This window comes from Neolamprologus multifasciatus, chromosome 1 (genome assembly GCF_963576455.1).
Source record: "Neolamprologus multifasciatus chromosome 1, fNeoMul1.2, whole genome shotgun sequence".
NCBI classification, from domain to species: domain Eukaryota; kingdom Metazoa; phylum Chordata; class Actinopteri; order Cichliformes; family Cichlidae; genus Neolamprologus; species Neolamprologus multifasciatus.
This window is the reverse complement of record NC_140439.1, coordinates 24,966,434-24,982,325: the sequence shown is the minus strand read 5'-3', so window position 1 is coordinate 24,982,325 and position 15,892 is coordinate 24,966,434. Positions and strand designations below refer to the sequence as shown.

At 44.0% G+C, this 15,892-nt stretch overlaps 1 protein-coding gene across 1 annotated transcript; it reads right to left on the bottom strand.

The window, feature by feature from the left end:
- Positions 1 to 515: 515 nt before the first annotated feature.
- Positions 516 to 9,792, bottom strand: dldh (dihydrolipoamide dehydrogenase). Its single transcript, XM_085159115.1, has 12 exons — positions 9,018 to 9,792; positions 8,567 to 8,860; positions 7,723 to 7,783; positions 6,728 to 6,985; positions 5,172 to 5,232; positions 4,935 to 5,065; positions 4,657 to 4,826; positions 4,352 to 4,568; positions 4,069 to 4,245; positions 3,267 to 3,972; positions 2,879 to 3,134; positions 516 to 2,791 (listed from the first exon to the last, which is right to left on the bottom strand). Exons 1-12 carry the CDS (start codon positions 9,069 to 9,071, stop codon positions 2,786 to 2,788), a joined length of 2,391 nt encoding a protein of 796 aa, XP_085015241.1. The 5' UTR covers positions 9,072 to 9,792; the 3' UTR covers positions 516 to 2,785.
- Positions 9,793 to 15,892: the final 6,100 nt, after the last annotated feature.

The following is a 15,892-nucleotide window of genomic DNA, read 5'->3' as shown; positions in this document are numbered from 1 at the left end:
GGTGTGATCTGCTGCTCTGTACAATCAGTTAGGATGTGAAAGATTCATCCCTTAATGTGGCTCTGTGTCAATATTGGAAAGGAATTGTGAACTTTCTTTCTACTCCATCGTTCAAATCTTACTTCAGTCAGCCAGTCCATGACCTCTCCTGGAGTGTGTGTGTGTGTGTGTGTGTGTGTGTGTGTGTGTGTGTGTGTGTGTGTGTGTGTGTGTGTGTGTGTGTTATTGTGCTCCATGTCGACACTTAATACAGTGTGTCCTCTGTAATTGCAGTAAATTTCTGATCATCTGTCATCCAATTTCACCGTCCTGTGTATGTGGTGTGTGTGTTTATATAAGACTGCAAACCAGATGAGTTTCTTTGATGACTACTTCTGTGCTCCCAGTGGTCGCTGAATGACACACACACACTTAAACACACACGGAGTAGTGCAGGCAGGGGCAACTGGGACTAAATCCAGACTGGTGGTTTCTCTCTTCAGCTATAAATACCCCTGTGCTTAAAACAAGATCTCTCTCACACACACACACACACAAACACACACACACACACACACACACACACACACACACACCCCAATAGTCCTGGACTCTGAGGAGCATAGAAAAAAAACATTAATTCAGAAACACATAAAGATGCAGACTAAAGTAAATACACACACGCACATATGCAATCCCTCTCTCTTTCATTCATACACACACACACACACACACACACACACACGCACGCACATATTACAATACACACAAGGAGATGGGTCTGGCCTCAGAGGAGGCTAGCTAAGCGTTCTATGATTATGGGGTGTGTCTTTGTCTCATTTAGTGGTTCCACAAGGAGACAGTCTTCTGCTGTGTCAGACAAACACACACACACATACACTCTCTCTCTCACACACACACACACGCACACAAATGCAAAACACTTACTATACTATCACTAAGTGACATCAAATCCCTCAGCTTCAATTTTCCAGATTACTTTTTTAAAATAACCTACAAATGTAAGAACGGCCGAGTATTCATGCTTTGCTAATTTACACAGCTTTTAAGAGCATGTTGCGTACTTCTCATAATCCCTCGTTAAGCAGAAAGGGAAAAACAAGCATTCAACACCAGATGTGCCGTATTTCATTCCTTTTTTTTTTATTTTGGAAAAATATTGCGCCTTTTTTCCAGTATTAAAAATGACAGGCTCTGTACATCAGACTTTTCTCTTAAATACAACACAGTCACAGTGGTCTCAAGTGCCTAACACATACATGCATACATACTTACATACATACATTATCTGCCAGATAAAAAAAAGAAATCCAACTTAAATTATAACAGGATTAATTAAAAAAAATCACAATGAAATGGAGCACAAATAATTACATAATTAAATTAAAAGAATACATCTTTCTTTAGATAACAAATAAAATAAAAACAAATGACCTCAACCAACGGCAGGCAGGGTGATGGTGTCCTTGAACTGGCTAACAGTGGAAGAGTGAAGGGAGTGGAAGTGAGCAGTGCATTCAATGACACAGGCGTGAACTCTCCTACATGCACACACAAACACACATACAACCACACACTCGTGCTGTCTCACACACATGCACGCTCACGTCTATAGTGCAATGAGGTCTTGGCAGTTGAGACTAGTCCTTTACAGTTCGGCCTACTTGGAAAAATCAACAGCATCACTAGAGGTCAGGAAGAAAAAGACCAAACTGTCAATTTGAGCTGCTGATGCAATTTCACAAAATTCTGGAAATGTTCTGGAAAGGGATGTGCAGCAAATTCAAACAGAAATCATACACGAACTGATAACTAAGCTTCAAATATGTTTGTTTTGAGTTCTTTCATCTGGATTTTTTCTTCTTGGTTCGTCCTCTAATGCCAAAAGTGTTTCCTAAGTTGCTCTGTCCAAAATATTTCCCTGTGTGTCACAACTTTCAGGGGTCAGAGGCCAGTATGGCCCAACAGAATCCATGTTGGATCGATCTGCAGTCACTACTGGAGTCTTTAGTTCTTTAGTTTGTGCTGAGAACCAGCTCAGCATTGTTTCTGTCAGTGCTGCAGAGGAAAAGCTGTTGAGCTGCTACAGAAGAAGTCCCACAGTTTTATTTGTGTCAAGAAAGCTCAGACTGTAATTTATATTTAATGACTAGATTGTAACAGTTTAATGTTTCTACAACTCTGCTCTCTGCTCTGCAGCACTGCACAGAACTCGAACTACTCATTATCCATGACAGATTTTACACTGCATTGTAAAACACAGCACATAGCAGTACTACAACAGTACTATAAAAATTCTCAGTACTCCAAAGGTACTTCACTGTCCATTCAATCAGTACCCCATGGTACTACAATATCAACTGTCGACATACAAGTCCATATTCCACTGATTGGAGTTCATCCTGTTACAAGCAGTAAATCATCTTGAACTGCAGAAGACGTCTTCATCAGTTTGCCAACAGTCTTCACTGGACTAGACAAGTACTCAGCCAACGCTGTTTCTGTACAAAGTCTGTACAAGCGCTCGCATTGCCTCCTGGTACTCCGTCCGTAGTGTTGAGTCAACATTAGACCTACATCCATCCAAGAAATATCCAGAATTCACCCGTAGTACTACCGTAGTACTAAGTCCTTGCCAAGTGGGCTCATCAGCACCTTGGCTCAAAGTCCTCTGGTAAATCCGAGGGAACAGCAGCAAACAGCAGGAGTAAAACCTCCTGGAGACAAGCTGAGCTGTACTGCTCAGGGCTGGTGTATGTGGACCACCACCTGGTTTTCACTGGTATCATACCTGTAATACAGAAGGGACAAAGTCAGTCTTTGGAACTGCAGTTTTTGTGTGTTTTATGGGCATTTGGGTCTATTTTTGCATACTCACCTCTGTGGCAATGATGCATTCATCTTTCTGGTCTGATATGACGTAAACAGACTGGTATTTGGTGTCACTGGTGCACTGGTACCTGCTGTCACCGGGACCATTGTATTCAACATCACTGGTTGACTGGAATTTAACGTCGCTGGTCGACTGATATTTAAGATCGCTCGCTGCGTGACAGTTCAAATCGGTGGATGAGTGATATTTTGCTTCACTGCAGCTCGGTGACTCGGCCACAGGTTTCTTTTCTGATGCATCACTGTGGGATAAAGAAGGCCAGAGAAATTCAGAAATGTTGTCCTTCATGCAACAAACGCTTTCACAGTGATTAAGGGGACATCTGCATGAAATAATTCCAACCGTTAAGAATGTATTTTGATTGGTTGTGTACCTGTTTTTCCTCTTCCTGTATCTTTCCTCTGTATCTGACTCATCCAGCATTTCACATTTGGCCTCTGGCTCTTGGTGACCCTCCTCTTTACATGGTGGCAACTCCTCAGGTTGAAGCTCATGGACCAGGTTGTACTCCACGCTAGGGTACCGAGATTTAAAGCCATTCTTCTCTGTTCCATTGAGCCCACCGATTCCACTCAGACCTCCGAGAGATCCAGTGAGATCTGAATGATAATCTGCCTTCTTGTTGGTGTTTTTAATTGATGTTGTCATCAGAACTCCCAGTTCCTTGTCGCTGCGGAGACAGTTGTTGGTGGTTGTCAAGTTGTTCATGGTCTCGTGGCTGTCACTGTGGACACTGTCACTGTGATGACTGTGCTGCTCCTGCAGTTTTACCCGAATGTAGACCACCAGCACAGAGCATCCGATCAAGATCACAAGAACCAGGAAGACGCCGGCGCACACGGCCGCCCAAGGGAATCCTCCATTGTCATCCTCCTCATCATCAGGATTTTCACTTCCAGAGTATATTCGATCGGGTCCATCCACAATCTCTGGTAAGAGGAACTGACAGTTGTGACCGCCGTAGCCGGGCACACAGGCACACATATAGCGGCTGCCTCGCTCATGACAGGTGGCTCCATTGTGGCAGGGGTTGTGTTTGCATCGGGAGACAGGGGAGCTGCAGTTTTTGCCAGTATAGCCTGTGAAAATAGTAGGGTTTAAGAATCTGAGAAAATGACACTAAGCTGCATAAAAACTCATGTAAACATAAAGAAATTTGTCAAGAGTTGTCTTACCTGGGGGGCAACTACAGGTGTAGCCACTTCCTGTTTCCTGGCATGTCCCACCATTCTGACAAGGGAAGGAGAGACAATATCCAGAGACGCTGCTCCCGCTTTCCTCACAGTTAGGACCTGAAAACCCCTCAGAACACTGACAGAGGTAGGAGTTCACCAGATCCACACATTCTGCACCTGCAGAGGGGAGAGGGATTAAGAGAAAGACCAGTGATTAGTCTCTGGATGTTTTAACCCTGGGTTCAATTGTAGGTTTAGGTGAAGTTAAAATCAGTAAATGTACCATTTAAACAGGGGTTGGACGAGCAGTGGTCAATTTTCTTCTCGCAGTTGAAGCCAGCATATCCCGTCGGGCACTGACAGAAGTAGCCACCTTCTGGATTGTCGACACAGTGTCCGCTGTTGAAGCAAGGCCCGTCTGCACAGGTGTTGGCGCTTAACTCACAGTTGTTACCATAAAAACCAGGTGGGCATGTGCACTTATATCCATTGTCATTGTCCTATATTGGAAAGAATGTAAACAGTCACACACAGGTTTCTTGTTTCCACATCATCTCTCTTTCTGTCTTCCTCTCCTGTGATACTCACAGTGCAGCTGCCTCCGTTGCGACATGGACTTCCGGAACATTCACTGACTTGGATCTCACAGCTGGCGCCTGTGTATCCAGGTAGGCAGGAACAAGTGTAGCTGCCCTGGCCAGTGTTAGTGCAGGTGGCGCCGTTAAGACAGGGTTTGTGGTGTGTACAGTAGTTCAGATCTGGAAACACAAACAATAACCAACCGTTACAAAAAATATAGTTTAAACCTAAAGCAAAGAGGGTCCAAGCGGGAATTAAGCATGTAGTAAATGTGTCAGTAAACTCACCCTGGTTGCAGAAAAGCCCACCCCAGCCCTCCTGGCAGTTACACTGCCAAGGCTGTTGGCAGGTGCCATGGAGGCAGCCAGGGTAACGGATGCAGTCATCACAGTAACGCCCACTAAAGCCCACACGACACCTGTGAACACGACAATTATTTAACACTAATAGTAACAGAAGAAAAAATATATTGAAACACTGTCATATTAATTTATGAAAACTTAAAAATGCTTTTCTGGACTTACTTGCACTCTCCTGGTTTATCACAGAAACCATGTTCCTCATCACATCCAGGAAGGCAGATTGCTAAAGAGAGGAAACATGCACGGTTTAGGTAACCCACTGTAAATGAGGTGTGTTTGCACTCCATCAATCTTCCAATCACTTTAATTCCTTTTCAAGTCACTGACAGCTTGTCTAACATCTGGTTGGCCCTCAGGCCTTTTTATCTATTTGGTGGAGTCATTCATCTTGTCTGGTGCCATGTTTGTCTGCCGAATACGTTCACCTGCTCAGGCATGTCTCTAGAGTATCTTTATTCTCTATTATTAAGAGGCTTAATTCACCAGTCTTTATGGTTAAATGTCTTCTGGAGGTCTTCTTAGCACTTATAATGCAAAAGAGTAAAATTTGGAGGGTAATTGGTGTCACTGGGTCACTCTTGTGAACAGGCTGACATTTGCTGGTTTCTTCATTGCTTCAAAAGTTGTTGAAAATGCTACCGTTTTGGCCTTAATACCCACACAAGGAGCTACGTCAGTTTTGGTCACCAAACGAGGGGGATGCAGCCAACAAGCCCTCTCTTTTAACATGGTTGTTCTCCCATACAAAAGCCTCCCACACAAAGCCTCCTTTCTCCCCTTGACTGTGGGTCAGAAGTCCTTTTTCTCACCCTCAGCCCCTCTCTTTCCATATCCCTCCCTCTTCTTTCTGATCCTCCTTTTTCCTCGTTTACTCTCCCATCCACCTATCCCCTCCTCTCATCTTCCTCTCCTATCCTTTCCCTTCTTCTGCTCATCCTGTCTCTCCTCACTCCCCCCCTCCTCCTCCTCCCCCAAGGGCCAGCTGGTCTGTGTGGAACTAACCACCAGACAGCTGCTCCATTGTCTCCTCTCACCGAGCAGCTGCCCCCTCCACAACAATACACAACCGTGCTCGGCCAATCAACAGCCTGAACCACAACAATACAGGACCCCCACTTGGCCAATCGGGGAGGAGGTTTTGGGCGAGGAGGCCCCAGTGGTCTAATGGAAGGCACGCGGCGTGTGAATTACTGAGGAGCCACTGCGGCTCATTAGAATGGAGGCCTCTGGTGCTATGGGATAACTAACTGACGCCTGTTGCACACGGGCCCCGCATTATGAGGTGAAAAAAAAAGTCCCCAAACAATACAGAGAGGCAAATGACTGTTGGGAAAATTAACTTTGAAAAGTAGTTTATAAACGGTAGAAACTCAAAACCCCTTAAAGCTTATGTGTTTTTCATTTTAAAAGTTAAAGAACTATTTTTTTAAGATGGCAGTAATTCCAGACTAAGCCGGAACTAGTGTTAACACGTCTCACTTGTGAGGCAGTATTTTGGAATCAGGCACTTTGTGTAAACATCACCGCTTGCTGCTAATGATCGTGCCACTCCTTCAGCTTATCTAAGCAGCTGCCATTGGACTGAAACTTTAACTACTGCATTACCACTAACCTGAAGGTGTTTGTGCTTGCCAACTATATCTCTCAGTTATGGATGTTCCTCACATTGCTCCATACAGACTTACTGACATTGCTTGATTAAAACCAAAACCACTCACATTCAGTGCAGTATTGTCCCTTCCAGCCAGAGTTGCATATGATCTCTCCACGCTCGCCGCAAGTGAAGTGTCCGAAAGCATCATCTCGCGGGCGGCAGAAAACAGAGCAGCCTTCGCCGTAGTAGTGCTCATCACACAGGAAGCGGTAGGAGTATCGCAGCTCAGTCTTGCCAGCTGTCTGCACATCACTGAACCACTCTTCTCCCACACTGAGGTGACGCTGAGTGGCGATCCTGCTGATCAGACGCTCTGGGTTGTCTGAAAAAGTAAATCACACAGCTTGTTGTGAGTCACATGTTGTTGTTGTGAAGCATGGCTTTTCTGCAGAGCGTAGGACAGGGTAGGACCCTTTCATTCACATGAAGCTGTCAGTTATATTCCTTTGTTTACTACAGATTTCAGTTCTTGCGGAAGCATATGTGCTTGCGCTCCTGCAGAATGACAGCCACACATGTTTTTGAAAAGGAGTCTGTCGTGCAGTGAAAAATAAAAGGCCAAGAGGTGAAATCTGCTGTCTGGCTTGCAACAATGCTTTTCTTGTGAACTGTTTTTTTCCAAATAGAGACAGATTACACCATAAAACCTCAGTGCAATGATAAGATGATGGCTTAAAGATGACAACAGCAAATCTCACCAGAGACAAATCTGAGAATGCCTATTATCACGAGACAAGTGAATCCACACAGGAAATTGTGCCATTATATGCAAAAACCCAAATTTTATGCCAGAACGTCAAAAACACACTGGACGTTTGCCTCACTGAGATGTAGAATTAGCTGATTCCCCACACTATAATCAGCAGACGTTTAGAAATGATTAACCCTTATTTAGTTTTCAAGGGAAGGTGTGTGTCTCAAAAAGTTGGATCTTAATTCTTATTAAAATGGCTGAACGGGGAAAAATATGACCTGACATTTGAAAGAAAACCAGGAAAACCTATTTGCCTTCTGCTCTGTCTTTGAGTTACACTACTGCCTTTTCTTGCTGTCACCCACCTGTTGTCAGGTCGTCCAGGGAGTCGGTGTGGAGGGCTTCAATGATCAGTGAAAACGTCCCCTGAGGAGAGACAGAGAGAGAATCAACAGCTGCTTAGCCTACAGGCCTCCCTCCCTTCAGAGCAGGCGGGCCATTAGCAGGCCTCCCAATAAACTTCACAGCCTAATTCTCGTGTTGATTAGGTGCCTAATAAGGCCCGGTACCTGCTCCCCTTTTCACACCCCTGCCTATATCACACTCTGACACCGCTGTAAAACCAAACGAGGCGGAATTTCACGCTGTGCTGCCAATGATGTGCCAACTCAGAGGATGTTAAATTTCCCACCACGGCTGGTCGGAGGAGAGAGACGTTTGGTGAACACCCCCACATCTCCCTCTCTCTCGCTCTCTCTCTCTCTCTCTCTCTCTCTCACACACACACACACACACACACACACCCTCCTCCCCTCCCCGTTTTATCCCACCAAAGAGCACAGAAATACTACAATAGCCCCTCTCACACACTGCTGACAAAGACCCTCACAAGTGTGGAGTTTGAGAGCATCTGTTGCGTTCTGCACTCTTCAAAGCTAATACATCTCAGTCTGTCAATGCCCTTCATTACTCAAAGTTTATGGGACAGAGAATACCTCAAAACTACGACTTCAAGTTTTTTTTTCGGGGTTGGGGGTAACTGTATAATTACCAACAGTGAAAATTGACGCATTGGGCCCGAAAAAACAAACAAACAAACAAAAACAGTAAATGCACAAAACTGAGCTCTAGACTGCAGCTTATCATTATTTCCACAAAATTATTAATAATATTATATATATTATTATGATATGTCCTGCTTTTACTTACTGGCCATGTGAAACCGAAGGAAAAGCGGATCGGGTTGGTGAAGCTGTCCGCGTTGGTCTCCGGGACCTGGAAGGAGTTGGAGCCGAGGACGGGAGTCACAGTCCCCCCATACGTGCAGGGAGGCTCTGGGGAGACGTTGGCCTGATAATGCTTCAGACAGACCCGAAAGAAAGTTTTGCACTCACACTGCTGCTGGCCCTGCAGGTGAGTGGGGCAGCAGTTGGCATTCCCAGTTATCCCCTTCTTGTTGAGGAACTCCTGCAACTTCAGCTCAAACACGCCCGAGCACAGAACCTATAACACACACACGCGCGTAATCAATCGATCGATCAATCGAGAATATTTGAGGCAGGACCCTTGAGAATCAATCTTAATCTGTTTGTATTCAAAAATATGTGCAGAGGGTATTTTAATACCCTTTAATGTTAAAGCTTGCTTTCATCGGACCTACCTGGCAGGTGAGTACGGTGAGACTGACAGCCAGGAGCAGACACAGGCGTCCCATTGTGTTGACAGCCCCTCAAAACCAGTGAAAGCTCCACAAGTCCGTGCAGCCCGGCTCAAACACTCATGGAGAAAGTCCTGTAAAACCTTCCCAGTGTCTCGCCGTCAAGGTGAGTCTTTGACGCGCAGTGGGGGTGGGAAGAGGAAGTTGTAGTGAAACTTTTCCTTTTGGTGCGTCTGTCTTCCGCCTCTATATTTTCCAATACACTGCGAAAGTTTGTGACAGAAAGGCTGTTGCAGTGCAAAGTAATCCCCAGCAGACTGATCCACTCGAAGAAACGTGAATGAAATCCCCGATGGAAAGAGTTAATTCCAATCAGTCGGTGAAGAAGCAACTCTTGATGGGCTTGTTTGTTTTTCCACTTGATTGATCATGATATGCTGATCCTAAACACAGAAAACAAATCTGCGGTCCTCTCCGTTTTCCTTGGTGTGGCAGTGCGTGTGTCTGATGGGTCTACTGCCCCGTGCAGGGTTTTATACGGGGCCAGCAGGCGAAGGGTAATAAGATGCAAATGAGCCCCTCTGCTCCTCTTCTTCCCCTCCCTCCACCACCACCACAAGTCCGCCCAGGGGCCATCACAAAGAAAGGGAAGGGGGAGGTAGGGGGTGCACACAACTTTTCTAAACCCGCCCCCCTCCTCTCTTTTTCTCAAAGGGATGGACCAAATGGCTAGTGAGCTGTTAAATGTGCAACAACCCCATGCTTCCCCCGATGCCTCCCTCTTCTAGGACGCACTGGGCCCATTTACATTCCGACAAATTATTTTACCTCTGGACAAAATCCTCCATCAAGCGATTTATACACATGGTGCAGCCAGACGCACCGTGGCTTCTTATATTTGAGGGGCTATGGTAAAGGTTTGGCCTGGCTCGTTCCTTGGATGGCCAGCCGGCCAGCCAGCCGTCCCAACTGCGTTACAACGACCATCTGCTCCGCTGCATTCCTATGGTGTTACCCCTGCCGTGGTTTTCACAATGCCACACCCCCAAAACAAGTCGCTCTATTCTTATTATTTTATCTTTATTTCTTGGCTTAGAGACCTACAGCCTTTCTCCCCACTTGCGCCCTCATTATAAAAACATTGCTGCTGTTTTCCTAATGTAGGCTGCACCAAGTGTGCTGTTATTTTAATACCCACGTCTTGATAAAAATGTGACTGACGAGTCTCTTCTTCAAAACAGCATTGAATATTAGAACTGTGAAACCCAGAAAGAGCTTCATTTTAACTCATTACGATTTTTCAATGAATACAATCGATTTCCTCTAATCGTTAATAGATTTTGAGCCATTTTGAGTGGATAATGACCAGCTTTAGGTGCTCGAGAATATAAAAAAATCTCCGAGAGTGCGTTCAGTGGCCTCAGGCGAACACACCGACCGTATTTGTAGGCATGCCTGCGTATTTCCCTTACTTGCAGTTTGATAGAGACAGTAAAAAAAAACAAAAACAAAAAAAACTTGGTGGTGTGTCACTCGCGTGGCTGTCATTAAGGGACTTTATGGGGGAAAGGAGGGGGAATATGAGGCGGGGGGAGGGGGGAGTCATACTAGGAGTAAAGGTTTTTTTTCTCTTTGTGCTTTCAGCTGTATGGTAATTGGGACGGCAGCACCTGCTCTCCCACAATAATACAGCACCAGAGAGAGAGAGAGAGAGGGAGAGAGAGAACGAAGGGGAAAACATGGCCGGGTGCATAATCAATAATCTTACAATGTGTTTTATAATAAAACATCATATTAACGAAATACAGTCAGATTATATTAGATGCTGCAGACCACCACCCTATTCACGCTACAGTGTAAGTCAGAGAGTGTGCTCGCTATACACCAGGTTGGCAACACAACTTGCGCAGGGTCCACTGTCTAATTTGCATATGTGTGTATATCCGCAGAAAAATGTGGGCAAGAATGCGCACTTGTTGGCGTGATTTATTCTGAGCTTATCTCTGGCATTCCCAACTGTGCTGTGATTCTTTACCAAGTCATTAATGTCTCACGGGATTACATATATATATCTAAAACAAAATTAGCAACCCTGCAGGAAAACAACAAGTAATTAAGCAATTGTTTTTTCAATATAGATAGAAATGAAAGGCTCCAAAGATAGCTGTTGTGTAAAAAGACGATTTCCGATGTGATTTTATGTCCAATTTGTTTACTTACATTGATACATAGACCACACTCATCAGGATTTACGAAGGAATTATACATAAAACAAAGAAATTACATGTTTCACAAGTATTTTTACTCTAGTTAATGTACCTATATTATTATCAGCCCAGCCCTTATTGAACTGTAATGTTGTGTTTGTTGAAAATTATGCTGCCCTCTTTGCCAGAGGTCTGTTGAAAAATACATTTTAATGTCATTGATACTTTTTACTTAGATAAAAGAAGTTATATAAAAATCATTTGGCTAAAACCTGATTGCAGCTTCTACTGTACCGTACATGGTGTTACATATGAGAGATATGTTTGGCAGACTGAATACCGACTTATACTTATCTATTTATTTTCGGACATTTCAGTTCATTCACTTTAGGTTCCGCCCGTTTCATGTAACACCACATTTTCAAAACAAATGAAAACCTTTAAATGCGGTTTGAGCAGCAGTCAGACTCACTGAAGCACTGAGTCCTCTTCTAATGTTTACAGACAGTAGCGCGCACTCACAAGGGCGAGCGGACTGGGAGATTTTTTTAGGGGGGGGGGGGGGGGCTTAATTAAAAACTCTAATGGAAGCTACTCCGTCTGCATATCATTACTGCTTTGGTTTGCCGCGGTACACAAACAAGGCCTTCATTCACACTCCACAGATAACATATGCACAACTTTCGGCCTGTCATGTCAGGCGCACACGGCGCTGACGGGCTGCTGCGGGAGCGCCGCAGTGCCACCATGCACAAGTTTAATGACGCTGCTTGGTTCTCCCCTCCGGGTCAGTGTATACATGTCTGATGTGGTTGCGTGTCCGCGATGTGCTCTTTACACCCCTTGAAAATGATTGAAAGGCCTTTAACCTTAAGCTTTAACGCTATTATCCCTGCCTGCCACCGTCTTTCCACATACCCGTATGTGTGTTTAGCTGTAGGACGCTGCTCAGAGCTGCTCATTTCATTTAGCCAGTTGATTTCAACCCCCTTTAATAGCCTGTGATGCGTCTATGTGGCGTGGCGTAAAATCCCCCCTTCTCTAGGCCTTTTATTTACACTCATCCCGACTTTCAGAGGTCCCTGGTGCGCTCTTTCCCTCTGTGTATCAGGCCAATATACCATCAGTCATTCATCACCATGACATGGCACACATTTTCCGATTACGCCAGCAAAGCGTGACTGAAAGGCATGGTTACATGGAAAGTGACCCCTCTCCATCGTTCACCAGCATCAAGACAACATTTTACCCTAAAACGTAATTTATGCCGAGAGCTTCTCTAATTGTGTCTTAAGGAAACAGCAGAAAGTAGAAACTCCTCCCTCTTCTGATCCCCCTTTGTGTGTGCGTGACCGTGCGTGCACGCGTGTACGTGTGGGGTTAAAAAATAGTTTAACTGGAGGTCGATTGTTTAACTGAAGTGCTTTCCTGTTGTCTATGTGTGTGCGTGTATGTGTGTGTGTTTGTGTGCGCGCGCGTGAGCAGGAGCTCCGTGACACATAGTGGAACAACAAAGGAAGAGGTCTCGCGCCCCGCCGCCCATTCATCCCTTTCTCTTGCGAAGTAATTCCCATTGATTCCTATTGAACGGCGAGTCGCGAGCCCCTCGGGGGAGAACCGTGTGATTTGTGAAGGGTCGCGAGGACAAGGCACGCCCCTCCTCGAGCCCGGCCATCTGCTCACCAAACACCACAACACCAACCAAGTACCAAATGGCTTCCTTCATCTAATTTCTCCGTTTACATTCACTCATCTACTCCATCTCTCCGCCACCATTCCACTTCTCGCTCCTTCATTTCTCTCATCCCTCTTGGGTGAGAGTAGGTGGCCTCCGTAGGTGGATCAAGGCCTACTGGATGCTCCCGGCCAAATCACAGTGGAGGCATGCAACGGGTATGAGGTGGCCATATGGCTTGTGCGTGTGTGTGTGCGTGTGTGTGCCAAGAAATGGATGGATGGATGGCCGTCGTGGGAACCTCCACATCATCGCCATCACACCGACCGTAAACATTAACGCACACATGCTGGGACTGCTGTAGGAGAGATAGATAGATTATCTCATTAACAGCAGCATTGTGATCAGGAGGCTCACCTCACCTGGGCCAGGAATATACCGACTTACACCATCTGTCAGCCTCATTGCGACACTCTATGTAATCTACATATACATTTATCATTTGAACTGGTTCAAACGTCAAAATGTGCCCTTCTATAGAATATACATCACATAAAAAGACTGCCTGCTCCAGTGCTTGTGTTTAAGTAACAGGAAAAGTAAATGAATTAGTAAACAGAAAATAAAGCAATTGTTACCAGTTTCACACATTTCCAAAGATTACTTGGAAAACGTTTTATTTTTTATCTTATATTTTGTAACATAATGGTTATCATACAATGGGACAAAGTGTGGCGACAAAGCACTGACAGAAATGTGAAAGTAAAGAAAAAATACCAGTGTGTGTGAGTGTGTCTGTGTGTCAGAACATGTGCCGCTATGTAGATATGTGAAGCTCTATTCACTCCAAATTATTATTATTACTATTATTATTGTAATAATTGGATTGTTGGTTGCTTTAAACAAGACATTTGAAGACATTCTCATAATTTTAGGGAATCTTATAAAAACATTTCAGTAACACAAAAATACTTTTCATGAAATACTGATATGAAATATTCAGATTTTTTTCAAACAATATCTCTTTCATTACACTGAATGGAATTTAATTTGTCTTTTTTTTGTTGCATTTTCTTGCATCATTTTACAATAAAAATGTTTACAATCTTATGGGTGACCACAAAATGTGAGTTACAAATAAATCTACTCCTGAGGACTGTGCAGAAATGGGACAAAGCCTACAAGATCCTGCTATTTGCTGTTTGATATGTTTGATGTAATGTTTGATTTATAAAGAGCAACCAACCAAACAAACAAACAACCCCTGCTTGCACTTTGAACAAAGTGAACACCCCCACCAAAAAAAACCCCTCCCTCTGAGGAGGGGTTTGCCTTTAGTTTGAGAAGCACCCTCCAGCAGCAGCAGGATTAGCCAAGCCAGCTGCCCACAGAGACCATGAGCCCTGAACACTGACATCAGGCGTGACCTTAGAGTGGTGACTATCAGAGACCCTGAGGGGCTCTGGACAGCACTGTGTATGAGTGTGTGTGTTGTTCATTCAGTTGGACAACTGTTGAGCCTGTATAGATTTTGCCAGCGGTGTTTTTTGTACGAGTGTGTGCGTGCTTGTATGGTCAATTCTTTCCGGGGGTTAACTGCTTATCCAGTACAAATGGGAGGTGTAGGGGAGGGGGCGCAGTTGTGTGCTCCTGGAACATCTGCCTCTGTTTCTCCTGAGTCAAGCTGTGGTCAGGAGAGGAGGGGAGAGGGGGAGACAAAAAGGGGGGAGCAACTCAAGGGGAAAGACATGGAAGCAGAGAAGGGAGAGTCAGCGCAGAAGAATGAGGAAGCTGAAATAATCAAAGAGGCACAGGTCAAAAACACTGAGTGCTAAAATGGGGACTGGACTGGTTACTGTGTTTTTATCTACCTATCTAATTTTGCTATCATGTTTAGGTACTACTACTGGGTTTATTATTGCCCGCTCAGTTCACAACAGTAACAGTAACAGTATCTATGTGAGAGAAATTATGGAAAAGTAGAAATGGTCCACTCAATGCTGCTCACAGACTCATTCATTCACTGTCAGAATGAGCCACAGTAACTGGATGATATTAGTATGAGCCAGATTTGATAATACGTCAAGTTTTCTTATAATGATTTTTATGGTTACATTGACCATTAGAAACAGCAAGTGTGAGAAAGAGATAGCTAAAGCCTGAAAGAGTGAGTAGGTGGGTGAATGTGCTGCTTCAGAGCAGTCTCTGTTTCACCGCTGCACAAGTTAATATTGTTTACACCTGGCCTCATGGCTTACTTCAGGTTATGTCACAATAATAACAATAAAGTTCAATTGCATAATGCTGTAATTTATACATTGATTTGTAAAACTAATGTGAAAATTACAGGCTGATTGGACTATTGTGATATTTAGTGTGATTTTGTGTCAATGATGTAGCTGACAGTGTCAGTGATGTAGTATTATTATCTGTGATGTTTGTCTGGAGGCACTCATATCGACACCTTGAGTTACAGGTCATAAACATAGACCTAAACTAAACCCTTGCAATGCTGAGAGTTTAAAAGGTAGCACATTTCTTCAAACCCACAGTTAGCAGATGTTGCCCTTATAAAACTTTCAAAGATTGTAGAAAAACAGTACAAAGACATATTAGAACACAGAAACTGTGTGTTACAGGTTCTCACACGTAAACATTTGATCATTTTTGTGCTCTTCTATGAAAGTAAACATCTTACATTTTGGGTTTTGGTATGCTGACCCAGTCAGGGAACACCACTTTTTGTTTTTGGTCAACTAATGTATATAAATTAACTGTAATGAAAATAAATGTTGGTTGCCATCGGAAGCACTGAGACATTTTCATGTAATTCAGTCTAAAAATATATCTTATATTATCGACTTGTCCTTTAATCTGTTGAAACACTTAAAAGATAAAAAGCTCAGGAATTCTGAACAATAATCTGCAGCAAAAAGCTACAGACTTAAAACAAAAAACGAAAAAATAAAGGAATAAATAAAAAGGGATATGCTGCC

Bases quoted from the DNA above. Each gene is read 5' to 3' on its own strand.
- dldh (XM_085159115.1), bottom strand. From the start codon at position 9,071: ATGGGACGCCTGTGTCTGCTCCTGGCTGTCAGTCTCACCGTACTCACC. The intron at 4,569-4,656 runs GTGAGTATCACA...TTTCCAATATAG, and splicing joins GCAACGGAGGCAGCTGCACT to GACAATGACAATGGATATAA. The intron at 4,246-4,351 runs GTACATTTACTG...TCCCCTCTGCAG, and splicing joins GTCCAACCCCTGTTTAAATG to GTGCAGAATGTGTGGATCTG.